Source organism: Cynocephalus volans, chromosome 2, assembly GCF_027409185.1.
Source record: "Cynocephalus volans isolate mCynVol1 chromosome 2, mCynVol1.pri, whole genome shotgun sequence".
Taxonomy (NCBI): domain Eukaryota; kingdom Metazoa; phylum Chordata; class Mammalia; order Dermoptera; family Cynocephalidae; genus Cynocephalus; species Cynocephalus volans.
In genome coordinates, this window is record NC_084461.1 from 33,634,754 (window position 1) to 33,650,390 (window position 15,637).

At 33.4% G+C, this 15,637-nt stretch overlaps 1 protein-coding gene across 3 annotated transcripts in view; it reads left to right on the forward strand.

Moving 5' to 3' along the window:
* Nucleotides 1-15,637, forward strand: part of NIPBL (NIPBL cohesin loading factor) — a 200,928-nt gene that overhangs the window by 180,999 nt on the left and 4,292 nt on the right. For all 3 annotated transcript variants that reach the window (XM_063087985.1, XM_063087986.1, XM_063087987.1), the window contains 10 exons: nucleotides 2,136-2,276; nucleotides 2,485-2,578; nucleotides 3,005-3,159; nucleotides 3,660-3,750; nucleotides 5,943-6,116; nucleotides 6,532-6,722; nucleotides 9,030-9,137; nucleotides 9,630-9,830; nucleotides 12,984-13,130; nucleotides 14,735-15,009. In XM_063087985.1, the coding sequence (XP_062944055.1) occupies nucleotides 2,136-2,276; nucleotides 2,485-2,578; nucleotides 3,005-3,159; nucleotides 3,660-3,750; nucleotides 5,943-6,116; nucleotides 6,532-6,722; nucleotides 9,030-9,137; nucleotides 9,630-9,830; nucleotides 12,984-13,130; nucleotides 14,735-15,009 (1,577 nt within the window). The remainder of the gene's footprint in view (nucleotides 1-2,135; nucleotides 2,277-2,484; nucleotides 2,579-3,004; nucleotides 3,160-3,659; nucleotides 3,751-5,942; nucleotides 6,117-6,531; nucleotides 6,723-9,029; nucleotides 9,138-9,629; nucleotides 9,831-12,983; nucleotides 13,131-14,734; nucleotides 15,010-15,637) is intronic.

Below are 15,637 nucleotides of genomic sequence, written 5' to 3' on the forward strand. Positions count from 1 at the left end.
CATTATTTCTTAGGCATATTTACTATTCTCACATCACCTAGTATACAGTATATCTAATTCATTCTTTTAAATGACTATATATTATCCATTTTATGGATGTCCTATTTTTTTATTTAATCACTCCGTATTTGGCAGGTACTTTCCTTGTTTCTATTGATCACACTACAAACAGGTCCTTAGTAAGCATTCCTATTCATGTACCTTAAGTACTGGACTTTTATTTCCTTGGGACAGATTCTGAAGAGTGGACTTGCTGGGTTGAGAGAATGGCTTTTTTGGTTTTGTTTTGAATAAATCATTGCAGATTGTTAGTGGACATGTTTTATAGCCTTTTTGGAAAGCTGTATATGACAATCAGTATCGTTATTTTTGTACTCTTTGCCAGTGTAACTGATGTAAAGCAATAATTCATTGTTGCTTTTTGTTTCCTTCTCTGACTTTTAAGAAAGTTGAGCATCTTTTCATGATATTGGCCAGTTGGACTTGCTTCTCTATGAATTGACTATTCATATCATTTTCATATTATTTACCGATTTTTACCTCTGAATTCTGGGCCTTTTTTTCCCCAGGTTTTAAAAGCACTTTCAATAATTTAAATATTTTGGATACTAAACCATCATACATTATATTCATTTCAAATATATCTTTCTAGCATTTAATTCTGCTACTCTTTTTTTCTTTATGATTTCCATCTTTCTATAAAATTTCTTCTAGAATTTAAGGTATTTCTTTTACTTGATTTTCCAAGCCATTGTGTTTAGTGAAGTTTCAAAACATGCCACTATATATTTCTAAAAAGTAAAATGTTAGCAATGGTCCTCAAATGAATTATCTTACCCAATAAAAATTCTTCTATCCCTACACCCACTTTAACTCATCTGCTATTGCTTAAAGGGGTTGGGGTTGGAGATGTCAGGAAACAATAGGATTTCTATGTTACTTAGAAATAAGTAGTATTCATCTCATCTTTTTTTGTTTTAATCCTGTGGGGATCCTGAAAGGAAGGGTGAATGTGCAGTAGGAAAGTTTTTAACCAGTGAGATAGTACGTTCAAAAAGGCCAAAATGAGTGTCAGTCATCCATTGCCAAGAATGAAGAATGGTAGCTTTGCTAGATTAAAAACGTACACTGAATGCCTTGCTCTACATAAAACAAACTAGAAACTTTGGTTGCTTTTGGGGAGAGAAACTGAGTGGCTGGAGGACAGATGGGAAAAGACTTGTTGTAAATCCTTTAGTACTTTTCCATTTGTTTTTTAATGCTCTTATTTTTTATTTTTATTTATTTTTTATTGTTTTCATGTTTTGGCTGGCCAGCACAGGGATCCAAACCTTTGACCTTGGTGTTACAAGGGGACACTATAACCAACTGAGCTAACTGGCCAACCGCTACTAATTTTTTAAAAACATGCTTAGTTTTTTAAATCAAAGAAAAATATGTTTAAATTTAAAATAAAAATGCCTTATGCCTACTTCTAGGGTTCTACATTTTTCTCTGTCATAAAGTTTAACATAGGATTTCTCATCCGCAGCACTATTGACAGTTAGGGCTGGTTTAATCTTTGTGGTCAGGGACTGTTCTATGCATTGTAGTATGTTTAGCAGCATCCTGGCTTGTGTCCACTAGATGCCAGTAGTATCCCTTTCAGCTCCCATTGTGATAACCCAAAATGTCTCCAAACATTGCCAAATACTGCTGGGGGGATACTGCCCCCCCCACACACACATACACCCGCCATGAGGACTACTAGGTTAAGATACCCCAATATGAAAAATACTAATCTTAAAAACTGGTAACAGTCTTTGAAAATACTCTTTTAATATTTAAATACCTTTGTTTAGAATTGAGTTGTATTGCATTTTAGAAAAAAAAACAACAACAACATTAACATTGTGATAAAGTGAGCCCAAGGTCACATGATAAGTTTGGGGCAGAGCCAGAATCTAGATTCCTGATATACTGTGATGCTCTTCTTCACGTAACTTTTTTAAAAAGCTCTTTTCTAATATACTTTTTTTTTTTAACTGAAACCTTATATAAATAATAACCCTACCCCTATCCCCAAATACATAAAGCTGTTTAGAGTTTCTTTTCAGATTTTGGATATTCATAAAGCATTAATTTTATTCTTATAGACACAAAATGATTTCATGGTTATCTGCAATGTGGCCAAAATCCTCGAGCTAGTTGTACCACTGATGGAGCATCCAAGTGAAACTTTCCTTGCCACTATTGAAGAAGATCTAATGAAGCTTATCATCAAATATGGCATGACTGTAAGCATTCAGATTACCATCTCTTTATTGATTGGTATATAATTTGCATATAATTCGTAAAATATTACGTGTCAGATGTCAGTTCCAATATATTTCGTTATATTTTTAAAGCAAATATTTGTAAAAATGGTAAATTTTTAAAATAGCATATTTTTGCCTTTATCTTTAACTTTTATCTAAATGGTAATATTTTCTATATCTTTTTTAGGTAGTGCAACATTGTGTGAGTTGCCTTGGGGCTGTTGTAAATAAAGTGACACAAAATTTTAAATTTGTGTGGGCCTGTTTCAATAGATACTATGGTAAGTTCAATGCCTTGGCTTTAAAATTATTCTGCTAGGTCCTAAAGTGTGTCCAACTCATTTTTAAACACATTGATAAAAGGTTAAAATTGAAGAGAATCATAAGAGATATGATTGTCCTCCATGGTCTAAGAAGCAATATTTTCTAGTGTCTTTTGTATTCTCTTAAGAACACACTATGAATACTGCAGGAATTTATCCCCTCATAAGTAAAGGTTGGTAAAATTTCCACCCACTATGTAAAGTAAAATTTTAATATTTTTCTTACATTAATTCTTTTAGGTTCTAAGGAGTACCCTCATAATTTTAGACATGTTTAATTCTCAGAGCCATTAGTAAAACATTGTAAATTCATTAGTAGTAATTATTTGAACCTAGTAAATCAAGGATAAAGGGTTTATTATAAATATTACTTATTTTTATTAGGTGCCATTTCAAAATTAAAAAGTCAGCACCAAGAGGACCCAAACAACACTTCACTTCTAACAAACAAACCAGCACTTCTTAGATCCCTTTTCACTGTTGGAGCACTATGTCGGCATTTTGATTTTGATCTGGAAGATTTTAAAGGCAACAGTAAGGTAAAGATCATAATGTTACTTAGTGTGCCCTAAAACATATAAGTGTGTGGCCCTATGAGCTAAGAATGACTGTAATGACCCAGGACGAAGGCAGCATTAGAGTAGTCTGGTTTAGAATTCTGAAAACAGTGTTACTCAAAGTGTGGTCCTCGGACTGGCTGCTGATCCATGAACTAACTGTTTGTTACTGGTCTGTGACGAGATTAGGAAGTTTCCGCCGCAAGTTGTATAAGCTTTATTATACTAGACGCACTGTTTAGATCAACAGCTGGGTTTTTTTGTTTTTTCCCTCTCTCAGTGAAGAAAGTAATGTATCAATTTAAATTCTGGTACAGGCTTCTTCCTTACAGACTGATTGGTAGTTTATTTTTTAGTAGTTCACATATGGAAATTCTCCATATGTGGAGAATTTTAGTTTTGTTTTTGTTTTTTCCTTTTTAGTTGAAAATAGATTTAAATTACTCTTCTTGAATACTTAAGTTTGGTTTTTACCCCCTTAGGTTAACATAAAGGATAAAGTACTTGAACTGTTGATGTATTTTACAAAACATTCAGATGAAGAAGTACAAACAAAAGCCATCATTGGTCTAGGTAAGTTAAATCTAAGTTTCTTTATAGTTTTTAGTTGCTTGAGAGGTGAAGCAAATTTTTAAATATTGGAAGTCCAAATTGTTGATTTATTTAAATATGTTTCTATTGGCAGTAGTATCTGGTGTGTAGAATGTAGGACTGGAGGTTGAAACATCTGGGTTCCATTCTTGCCTTAGCCTGTGACTTCCTGGGTGGTCTTGAGCAAGTCACTTAATTTCTCTGTTCATCAGTTTCTTCATTAGTAAAATAGAGATAACAATACTATCTCCTACCCCTACTTCATAGGGTGTCTTAAGAACACATTCATTAAAGCACTTTGATAAAAAAAAAAGATAGAAGAATTTTGTGCTGTTTGCATATTTTTTAATTATTCTGTTTTCATTGCAAAGCTTTGTCATTATTTGTATCTGCCACTTCAAGTTAAAACAGTGAGCAGTGTACACAGACTTTATTTATATAGAAGCAAATCGTAACAACCCAAAAGGAACAGTTTAGATGTATATCTGTTCTATATTGCTTTTCTAGAAACATCAGTATAATAAGAACATGTTTTGCAGGCAGTTAGGTCTATATGGCTTATTTAGAAAGGAATTAAAATATGGGGAAATAGGAGGAGGATAGCATTAAAGTACCTGAATCAAATGCACTTAAAAGAAATACAAGAATAGACTGTCCAGGGTTTTTGGTTTTTGTTTTGTTTGCTTTGTGCAAATACATGTAAAGCTACCTGGTAAGGTGAAAAATTTATTGGGAAATTTTATTTTGGTAGCATTAATAAGGCTTATAATTTGATTAATATGTATGGGTAGTCCTTTGTTTTACAGTCTTTTGAACAAAAATGAGTAATAAAAGGTTCTGAGTTACCAACCCTCATTAAATCTCGTTTGTAATATCTGTAAATAAATTTAAATCTTACTACCTTATTCTTCCTCCACCCCTTTCAGCATCCCCTTTTTACTATAGCACATAGAGTAAAAATTTAGACATCATTTACTAAGGAGTTATATTGGTGCAATGTTATCTTTAACCCAATATGTACCTTTAAATATTCCATCTGGATGTAAGTTATATGGAGTGGCAAAACTAGTAGTGTTAGAGCTAATTAAGAGAACAAATAGATTTTTAATTTCATATTAAGAAGCAGCATTATCCAGAAAATAGTGCCTCTAGACGAGTTAATAAAAAATATCATGCCTGGGCCATAGTTATCCTGTGTGACCTTGGGCTAGTTATCTTGATCACTCTATGCTTTGAGTTTAGTTTGTTGTTTATCATCAATAACACTTGCTAGGGGCCGAGCCCGTGGCGCACTTGGTAGAGCGCTGCGCTGGCAGCGCGGCGACGCTCCCGCCGCGGGTTCGGATCCTATATAGGACTGACCGGTGCACTCACTGGCTGAGTGCCGGTCACGAAAAAACGACAAAATAAATAAATAAAAAATGAAATATTTCTCCATTGAAAAGTTACATTTAAAAAAAAAAAAAAAAATACTTGCTATCATCAAAAGTTTTCGTTTTTTCTCAAATAAATTAGCATTATATACAAATAAACATAGTTAATAATATTATTTTGCCAGTTACTCACCAGTAGTTATAGAATTCAACATTGTAGCCTTATGAGAAAAAAAGGATAATTTTAGCTCTAGTTTGAGAATTATACTGTTTCATCAAAAGGATATATTTCAATATTTTTTAAAAATAATGTCAATACAGTACCTTATGCTAGGGATCTGAAAAATGTTTGTAGACATTACTTCTTAATCCTGAAAACATCCCTTTGAGGTAGGTGGGTGGTAAATATTATTGTCCCCATTTTACAGATGGAGAATTGAGGCACAGAGAGATTATGTGACTCACCCAAGGTCACACTACAAGTCAGTGGTGGAGCCAGGAATAGAACCCAAGACTCCTGACTCCTAATCCACTCCCCTAGCCTCTAGGCCCTGCTCCCTCCTCAAGGTTTCCTCTTGTGTGAAATTCTCCTTTGAAATGCAATTTCTTGTTTTTAATTCATGGGGAAAGAAGTACCTGCTCTAATACTTCTCTAGGTAAGGCCACCAGCATATTCTTCCAGTCATTTTAAGTTTTAATTTTTTGAAATAAGGAGCTCTTTATATAACTTATTAACATTTTTATTAAAAGTTATATTTAATTTTAATATGAATATACAAAGATTTTTTTTTTCCTCCTCAGGATTTGCCTTTATTCAGCATCCAAGTCTAATGTTCGAGCAAGAAGTAAAGAATCTGTATAATAATATTTTATCTGATAAGAACTCTTCAGTAAATTTAAAAATACAAGTGTTAAAAAACCTCCAGACCTACCTACAAGAAGAGGATACACGTATGCAGCAGGCAGATAGAGACTGTAAGTAAAAATATATTTTTAAATTTCACAGTGCAGCTACAGTTATGATATTCTGTGACTCATTTTTTTTTTTAATCCAGATATGTACATTTCCTTATCTTTTATTCAGTTAAATAGGAGTCCTTGTGCTAAGGTCCATAGCTAGGTTTAGAGTATTCTTAAACTCCTTAAAATAGTTGTAAAATTTTATATGTGTGTAAACATTAACATTTTGAGGGAGGGAAAGGATTATAGTTCTCACCAGTTTCTCAAAGGGGCTTCTGACACAGATGAAAAAAAAAAAGATCATAAAGCATTGAGCTAGAACACTAACTACAACTTTTTGTGATTTTAGTTGTGGCCTGAGTTTGGAGTATTTAGTAAATGTAGGATAATATGCTCTTAATGTATGTTTACTCTTTGTTTGGCTTTATAGGGAAGAAAGTTGCAAAACAGGAGGACTTAAAAGAAATGGGTGATGTTTCCTCAGGGATGAGTAGTTCCATCATGCAGCTTTACCTCAAACAGGTGCTTGAGGCGTTTTTTCACACCCAGTCAAGTGTTCGCCACTTTGCCCTAAATGTCATTGCATTGACTCTAAACCAAGGTCTTATTCATCCAGTTCAGGTAAGCATGTTTTATAGCAGCAGCACTTACTAAAAGAGCCAGATTAGTTGTCATCTGATGACATTGTGATTAGAGAATAAGTAGTTCTTTATTCTTCCTAATCTTTAATCTTCTATGACCTAAAACTCTTAAGAATCTAAGTGGTCTTAGATAATCTCTTAGATTGTCATTACTGCAAAATACCCATATATTCGGGTAATGTTGATTCTATATTTTAAAAAACTTCCAATTAATACTGGTAGAACATGTATTTGAGTCATTCCTAAGTAGGAATGATAGATTTGTTTTAATTGATATTTACTCTTATCCCTAAGAGTCAACAATATATAATGTCAAGAAAGTTAACTGGGTATAAAAGTATAAGCTGTTCAATAGGATAGTTTTAGTCCACAGAAAAATAAATTATATAATCTGAGCCCAGTTTCTTCATCTTTAAATTGGAAGTAATATCAACTACCCAGCATCCCAAAGCATTGATATGAGGACAAAATGACGTAGTCAAGACATTTAGTATTGCTGAGGATTGGCAGCCAATATGATGTAGTAGTGTACACCATCTGATGGTCAGCAGCATGCCATAGGCTACAAAAGTGAATTTATTAAATAACCAAAGTCTGTTTTTCATGGAACTTTTTCTAAAATAGGCCATACTTAAACATACTGAGTTCTTCCCTGTGTCCTGAAACAAATCATGTTAATGAATGCAGTCTCTCAGTATCCTTGGGGGATGGTTTCCAGAACCTCCCTTGAATACCAAAATCTACTGGATGCTCAAGTCCCTTACATAAAATGGCATAGTATTTGCTTATAACCTACACATATCCTCCTGTATACTTTAAATCATCTCTAGATTACTTATAATATCTAGTACAATGTAAGTGCTATATAAATAGTTGTTATACTGTATTGTTTAGGGAATAATAATGACAAGGGAGAAAAGTCTGTACCTGTTAGTACAGACACATGTTTTTTTTTCCCTGAATATTTTCGATCCACCATTAATTAAATCTATAGATGTGGAACCCATGGATATACAGAGGGCCCACTACATTTAGCCTGTTCCTCAGGGTTATCATCATCAAGATCACTTATAATGTACAGCATATTGAGACTCTCACCTTTTTGAAACACTTAGGACTCTTCGCTGGGTGCTTCTTATTATTATATCTGCTTTTTTAAACTTTTTTTTAAAATTTCACACTAACAAATTGCAAGCATGATACAATGAAATCCTTTATACGCTTCACCTATATTCACCATGGGTTAACATTTTGCCACATTTGCTTTCTCTCTCTTTAAACATCTACTTTCTACTTTTTCTAAATCATTTTGATAGTAAGTTTCAAATATTATGATTTTTTTTTTACCTCTAAACACTTCAACATATATTTTTTAAAGAACAAGGACATTCTCTTACAAAACTATAATATAATCATCGAATTGAGGAAATTTAACTTTGATACAGTATTATCTAATATATAGTTCATTTTCATTTTTGCTAGTTAAGCCGATGATGTTTTATATAGATCTTTTTGTTTCCTGATCTAAGATTTTAATCCACGATCACCTCTTTCATTTAGTGCCATGTCTGTGTTTTAAAGTTGTGTATTTGTTGTTATTTTTCTGGCCTTCTCAGTGTTATCTGATTCAGATTTAATTAACATGGTAGTGGTATTTCTTGACTTTAGAAGTTCGATACATATGGCTGTTACCAACTATCTGATCTGTGAAGCCACATCTGAAATCAATTTTGTGAAAAAAAAGTATTTCCTAGCTTTGAGTATGGAAAACAAATTACTTTTTACCCTAAATTATCATTACATAGCAAATTCAGTCAAGCTTGAATATCATAATATTAAATAGATATTCTTAGTGTGAGAATACTTTATGTTTAAAGAGCCTTAAGTTTATACTGAAATTGTTCAGATTTCATCATGTCATGATTTTTGCTAATGCTTGAGTGCTTTCTTGCTTTAAGCTAAATCTAAAGAAAGATTTATTAGTTCTAAAAGAACACTAAAACACAGTCTTTATAGGATGGCCTATAAAGCTAAATTCATGTAAGGGTACTTCAAAAAATTTGTGGAAAAATAGAATTAAAAGATAATATGAATCTTTCCATTAGTTTAATGTAGTACTCAAAAAGAAGAGGTCTAATAAAGTATCTACAGTCGGGTAATTATAATTTTTCCACACACTTTTTGAAGTACCCTCATATATCCCAGATGCACAAGTTATGACATGTCAAAATACATGTAGAGTTTTTACTCCTGTGATATCTTATAAATTCTTTATTTTTATTTCCAGTGTGTGCCATATTTAATTGCTATGGGCACAGACCCAGAACCTGCTATGCGCAACAAGGCTGATCAGCAGCTTGTGGAAATAGATAAAAAATATGCTGGATTCATTCATGTATGTATTTTTAAATTGTATAACCTAAATTTACACACCTTTCTTCAGTAAACCGTTTCTTCGGTAAATGTCCTGCCAACATTCATAATTACAGTAAAATGTTTTGTTTAGTACTTAACTTCCATACATGCAACTAAGCTTGTCCCTCAGGGTATTTATTCTGGTTTAAAATTTACTCCCAGATTGGGCTAGAGGTGACAGTCCAACAAGCATACTGGACTAAAAATTAGGACGCATGGGTTCTAGATTCTACTATGTGATCTTGGAAGCAGTGACTCTTCTGTGCCTCAAGTTTTTCTTCTGTAAAATGAGGGGATTGCAATAGATGATCTCTAGTGTTCCTTCCAGCACAGAATCTGAATTCCATGATTTTATTATTTTAAATAAGAAAAACAAGTAATGAAGTTAGCCTTAGAATGTAATGCTCAAAATATATTTTTAATTTTACTCTTTTGATTTCCCTGACAAAAATGAGGCTTTTATTGATTTCAGATGAAAGCAGTGGCTGGTATGAAGATGTCGTATCAGGTACAACAGGCAATCAACACATGCCTAAAAGATCCTGTAAGGGGTTTCAGACAAGATGAGTCTTCTAGCGCTTTGTGTTCACACCTTTACTCCATGATCCGCGGAAACCGCCAGCACAGACGAGCCTTTCTTATTTCTTTACTCAACCTCTTTGATGATACAGCAGTAAGCATACAAACTTATTATTTTAAGAAAATAAATGTTCTAGAAATTTTATGGCTAAAGTAGTCACCATTTTTAAAATATTACCATTTTAGTAAGTGACAGTGACTATATTGTTTCCTTTATCTTCTAACTTATAAGATATACAGTCAAAAGAGAAATTTTGTATGAGAATAAATATAAAGAGGAATAAAGTATAATTGTGCCTCTGTACTGAGTATCTTATAAACTTTGTTAAAATTTACTGTAAGCATATCTTTAAATAAGCTACTAAACTATCACTTTGGGACTAGATTATCTAAATAAATAAATAAGATGAATTTCTCTCATTGCTGTAGGACTCAAATATTATTAGAGAATAATTCTTCTAGGTTTTTGGCCACTGAGAATCTCTTGTTCAACTTGACTTCCTTAATGAAGTCAAGTTACATTTTAATGTAATTATAGTTTGACACTGCTAGCTATTGCACAAGTTGCACTGGCCAGGACCATAAGCCAAGGAAACAGTTCTGTTCTTTAAGTTTACCTTTTAATTTATTCATTCATTTTATACAAATATTTATTCAGCATCTGCTGTGTGCCATCCATTGTGCTAAGAGGTTAAGAGGATAAAATAGTAAAAACAGGATGTGGTATCTGCCAACACAGAGCTTACAAATGAGTCTTACATAGAACTTCCATATGGCAGCTTTAAAAAGAACAAAAGAAATTTTTTTTAATTTTAATCACTTGTTATCTTGACCCCAGATTTGCACAATAAAGCAAAATTATAATTATCTGAGTGTAGATACCTTACTAGACCTCTTCTTTTTAAGTACTACGTGAAAATTTTAGATATGATCTAGCAAGTAAATATTACATCTATTTCAGAAATGCCTCAAATATAATTTATCACCATCATCATCATCATATCATCAATATTAAGCTTTCATTGCGTGTAGGATACTGTGCTAAGAGTGCAAAATCATATGATGTGGTGCTCTTGCCCTCAGAGCATTCTACTTCCAGTTGTGGAGTTAAGACACAAAATAAAGAAAATAAATAATGACTAAGCTTAACATGTCCTGACTGCCCGGTAGCTTGTATGATGACATTGCTCCAGTTTTTGTCTCTCTCCTGAGCTTTATTCCTGTGTGTTTTCACTGCCTGCTGTCTGTCATCAACTGGATGTTTTGTCATCTCAGCATTTGAAATGCGAAGCTGGAAATCCAGCTCTCATAATGCAGTGCTTTCTTCTGACTACCTCCAACAAAGAATGTCAGAGGAGGAACAAATCACTGAAGGCCTAGGGAGATTAGATGAGATGGATCTACTGTATAAAGCAAGGGAGGAAGATATTCCAGGCAGGGGTAAAAACATGAATAAAATACAAAGATAAGAATGTGCGACTGGAGCGGAAAGGTCATAGTGAAGCATACATAGTACATAGAGTATCCTGTAGATAGTGGAAAACCTTTGAAAATGTTTGGATAAAATGATGAAAACAAGTGGTGCTGAAGATTATTTTAGGAATATGAATTTTTTAGCATTATATTCACACTGGAGGTAATAAGGGATTAATCTAGTATGATGACACTAGGGAAAAAAAGATTGCATAGTCCGAAAAGAGAGAAGGAATGTTGTGAGGAAGGAATAAATTATGACTGCGTGAGAATAATAATCAAAAGGTAAATGGAATATTTTTCTCTTGAGCACCAGACAGAATAGTGAGACTGTTGCTAAAGGCAGTTTGGAAAGAGTTGGCCTGAGAAGCACATGGAAGGTCAAAGAGCTAGGAAGAGAAAACTGAGGAAGAAGAAGGTTCCAGGAAGGAAAGGGTCAGATGCTGTTGAGAAGTCAAGGGGAATAAGAAGTAAAAAAAATAGGGTGGGATGTTTGGTGAACTTGATGGACAGAAACAGTTAAGCAGTGAGGGACAAAAGTAGATTTTAACTAAAGAGTAGTGGAGAAAACATAGGGGAGGAGCAGTCTAGACTGTTCTTTCAAGAAGTTTGATTTTGAAAGTGGGGAGCAATATCGGACCTGTATGACCAAAGTTGAAGAATTTCAGAGTTTCGAAAATGTTTTTTCAGAGAAAATGAAAGGTTTATTCAGTTTAAGGCGAAAAAATATATATAAATTATAATGTTAAATCTAATAGATGAGGTAGGGCTCTGTCTGCATTTCCTCAACTGTAGCATGTAGATGGTGATACTTATTTTAAAATAAAAAATAGGGTGAGAGTCTCTGATGAATATTAACAGCAAGTTTATTCCATCTGTCCTATGGGATTTTTGTTGTTGCTACTGTTGCTTTTGGGTTTTATGTCATTTAGATGGTGAGAGGAGGGTATATGGTAGGAGAGAGTGTTTTTTTGGTTGCTAGTTTTTGTTTTTCTTTTTCTTTTAGCTTAAATGTTTAAAAGGAATTTGAATATTAACATGCCTTTCTGTTTATACTCTGTATGATCATGAAATGCTGAAAGTCTAAGTTACTTCTTTTTAAAGCAGATAACTAGTAGTAACTATAATTTTTCTCTTTAAATTTTGCCCATCTCAGAGTTATTATAGTGTGAAACTGGTAGCACTGTCAAAACAATTCTGGCATTCTAAATTACATATACAGAGGAAACTGACAAATATTTTAAGAGTACGTGAATTTGGGGGTTTTTTTAACCCCACGTGTTAGTACTATGATTACTACTTATTTTTGAGGGTGGAATAGTAACTGTGTGTAACTGATCTCCATATGGGTTAAACTCTTAGAAGCACAATGACAAATAATTATGAACTCTTATGTATACTTTCTGATGTGGTATGGATTTATCATAAAGATCTCATAAACTCTATAAGAAAACTTCAAAGAATTTTGCTTGGGTGCACTAAAAAATTTCACCTCTCCCCTCTTGATGTAGTGTGGTGTAAGTCATTGTAAAATCTCCTAAAATGGGTATAAGATTATTTTATAGTATCCATATCCGTTCCCCTCCTTCCTTTTTCTTACACTCTGTTTCCCTCTCCTTCACCCTCTCCCTCTTCTGGCCTTTTCTCCCCCTCCCCATGTTTCTCTGTAACATTATCTGAGGTGAAAGTGCCCTGTAATATTTTTTCTAAAAAAGCTTTTTGGATGAGTTTCTAGATTATTCGCTAAACGTGTACCTTTTTTTAAAATTTACAGAAAACAGAAGTGACTATGCTCTTGTATATAGCAGACAATCTAGCCTGTTTTCCATACCAGACACAGGAAGAGCCGTTGTTTATAATGCATCATATAGACATTACACTGTCAGTTTCTGGTAGTAACCTACTGCAGTCATTCAAGGAGGTAAGTTACACACATTACTATTCTTAATGCATCTGTCAAAGTGTAGGCATGCTATTTTCACTGTTTTGTTTCTCATTATTCTTTTTATTCTTTTCACAGGTATATAACATCTTTCTATTAAAGAAATCTGGGCAGTACTTGAATTGGGAGAGGAAGTGGGTTGCCATTTCAGTTCTACTCAGAAAGATCTAAAACCATTCCATTTCTAGATCTTTTAGATGGACTTTTATACATATATGGATTGTTTGATGATAAAAACCATCCCACTTCTTTATATCTCTCACTTAAAGCACTGACCTTAAGTGTTTTGTCTTCATTCATATATCCATTTAAACCCCATTTTAAAGCAACTTGCTATTCTCTAAATCTTGCAGAGTCATAGGTCACAACAGTACAAATGAAAATTTATAGATAGCTTACTTACAAGGAACCAGAGAGTATATAACACCATTGATCTCCTTATCCCTCAACAACAGCATCAAAATGGAATTGGCATATTGTGTGCCCAAAATCTTTACTAAATATCTTGTTTTAAACCTTATGTCTTTTTTGTCACGATTTTTAGGAGAAAATGTAATTGATTTAATTGTAAAAGTACTTGGTGTGGCACTAGGCACATAGTAAACAGTAAATTCTTTATAAATTGAGTGGAATGTTTTCATGTAATACAAATAGATCTCATTTTACAAAATTGTAGTGCTCAAAGCTCAGCCTTGCCAAACACATAAATAGGGAAATTATTTAGATATCTAAGGGCTGGAATGCTATTTTGAAGTGTGGACCATAGACCAGCAGCACAGGCCTCACTTGAACACTTGTTAGAGCTGCAGAACCTCAGGCCCCACCCCAGACCTGCTGAAATAAGAGTCTGCATTTTTAACAAAATCTTTAGGGTATTAATATGCACCTTAAAGTTTGAGAAGTTAATGATTTCCCAGGAACTTTGACCATATTCTCTTATTTTATTTCACTTACTGTTGTGGATATACTTGTAAATATGTTTCTTCTGTTTTATTTCTTAGTTACATTTTGAATAACAGTTACATTTTGAATAATTCCTTCTGTAATTTGGTATCTGCTTCCCCTCCTCTTTAAGTCCAGTTGACCTGGTTTTCTTCTAAAAGCTAATATTTTCATAAAGCACAATGAAACAGGATTTAGGTATTCAGGGAAAGTTGCATATTGCTGAAAAGTTCTTGATAGAAATGGGATATTCAAGCCTACTGTATTCTCAGTTAAATTATAATTACTGCTTTTCCTCTATAATGGCTTACCTATATACCAGACTGATACTTTTATAACTAACTTATATTTCATTACTGTTCTTATAAGAAAATTGTTTCCCTTTGAATATTTCGGAAGGGTTTTTTGGAGGGAATAGTTGTGGGTGGGGGGAGGTGGTGTTATATATGAATTTATTTAGTCTTGGAAACTAATTATTCTCCCAAAGATTACATCTCCAATCGTTTATAGAAAATCAAGAGGCTTATAAAATATTAATTTAAGGAAGCTTTTTGCAGCTGTTTAGTGGAGCATACTTATATTTGTTAGTGGTATTTTGTTTTTATTGTTTTTCAAGCAGAGTAATTTCCTCTTTCTTTCAGTCTATGGTAAAGGACAAAAAGAAAGAGAGAAAATCATCACCTAGTAAAGAAAATGAGTCAAGTGAGAGTGAAGAAGAAGTTTCCAGGCCTCGGAAGTCACGGAAACGTGTAGATTCAGATTCAGATTCAGATTCAGAAGGTGATATAAATTCAGTGATGAAATGTTTGCCAGAAAATTCAGCTCCTTTAATTGAATTTGCAAATGTCTCCCAGGGTATTTTATTACTTTTGATGTTAAAACAACATTTGAAGAATCTCTGTGGATTTTCTGACAGGTAAGTTAACATGTGAAGAGAAAAAAATTTTGCTCCATTCAAATAATAAAGAAATAGCATACTTACCTTAATATTAGAAATGCTTTTTCTTTTTTTTTTTTTCTTAAAAGATGGCCAGTAAGGGGGTCTTAACCCTTGACTTGGTGTTGTCAGCACCACGCTCTCCCAAGTGAGCCAACCAGCCATCACTATATAGGGATCCGAACCCATGGCCTTGGTGTTATCAGCACCACACTCTCCCGAGTGAGCCATGGGCCGGCCCAGAAATGCTCCTTTTTTAAAAAAGAGTTTGTTTCTTTTTGCTGCTATATCGTATTCTGCTGTATAATATACCATAATTTATTCTGTAATTGAAAGGAGGAAAAACATTCCTTCATTTGGTAATAATGCATTACAAATTAAAGGACTTATTTTGTTGATATCCTTAAAAAGGCCTTATTAGAGAATAAGGCTAATCTTAAAATAAATTACAAATTTAAGTTCTTAAAGAGTTATGAAATAAGAACAGGTGTAGACCAGCTAGGCTGAGCTCTAACAGAAACCAAATAGTCTGTAAAGTATTCTCTAAAGTAAGAGATAGGAAAAAAAGTATTGATTATTGTGAATGCCCTGTAATTTTACCCACTAC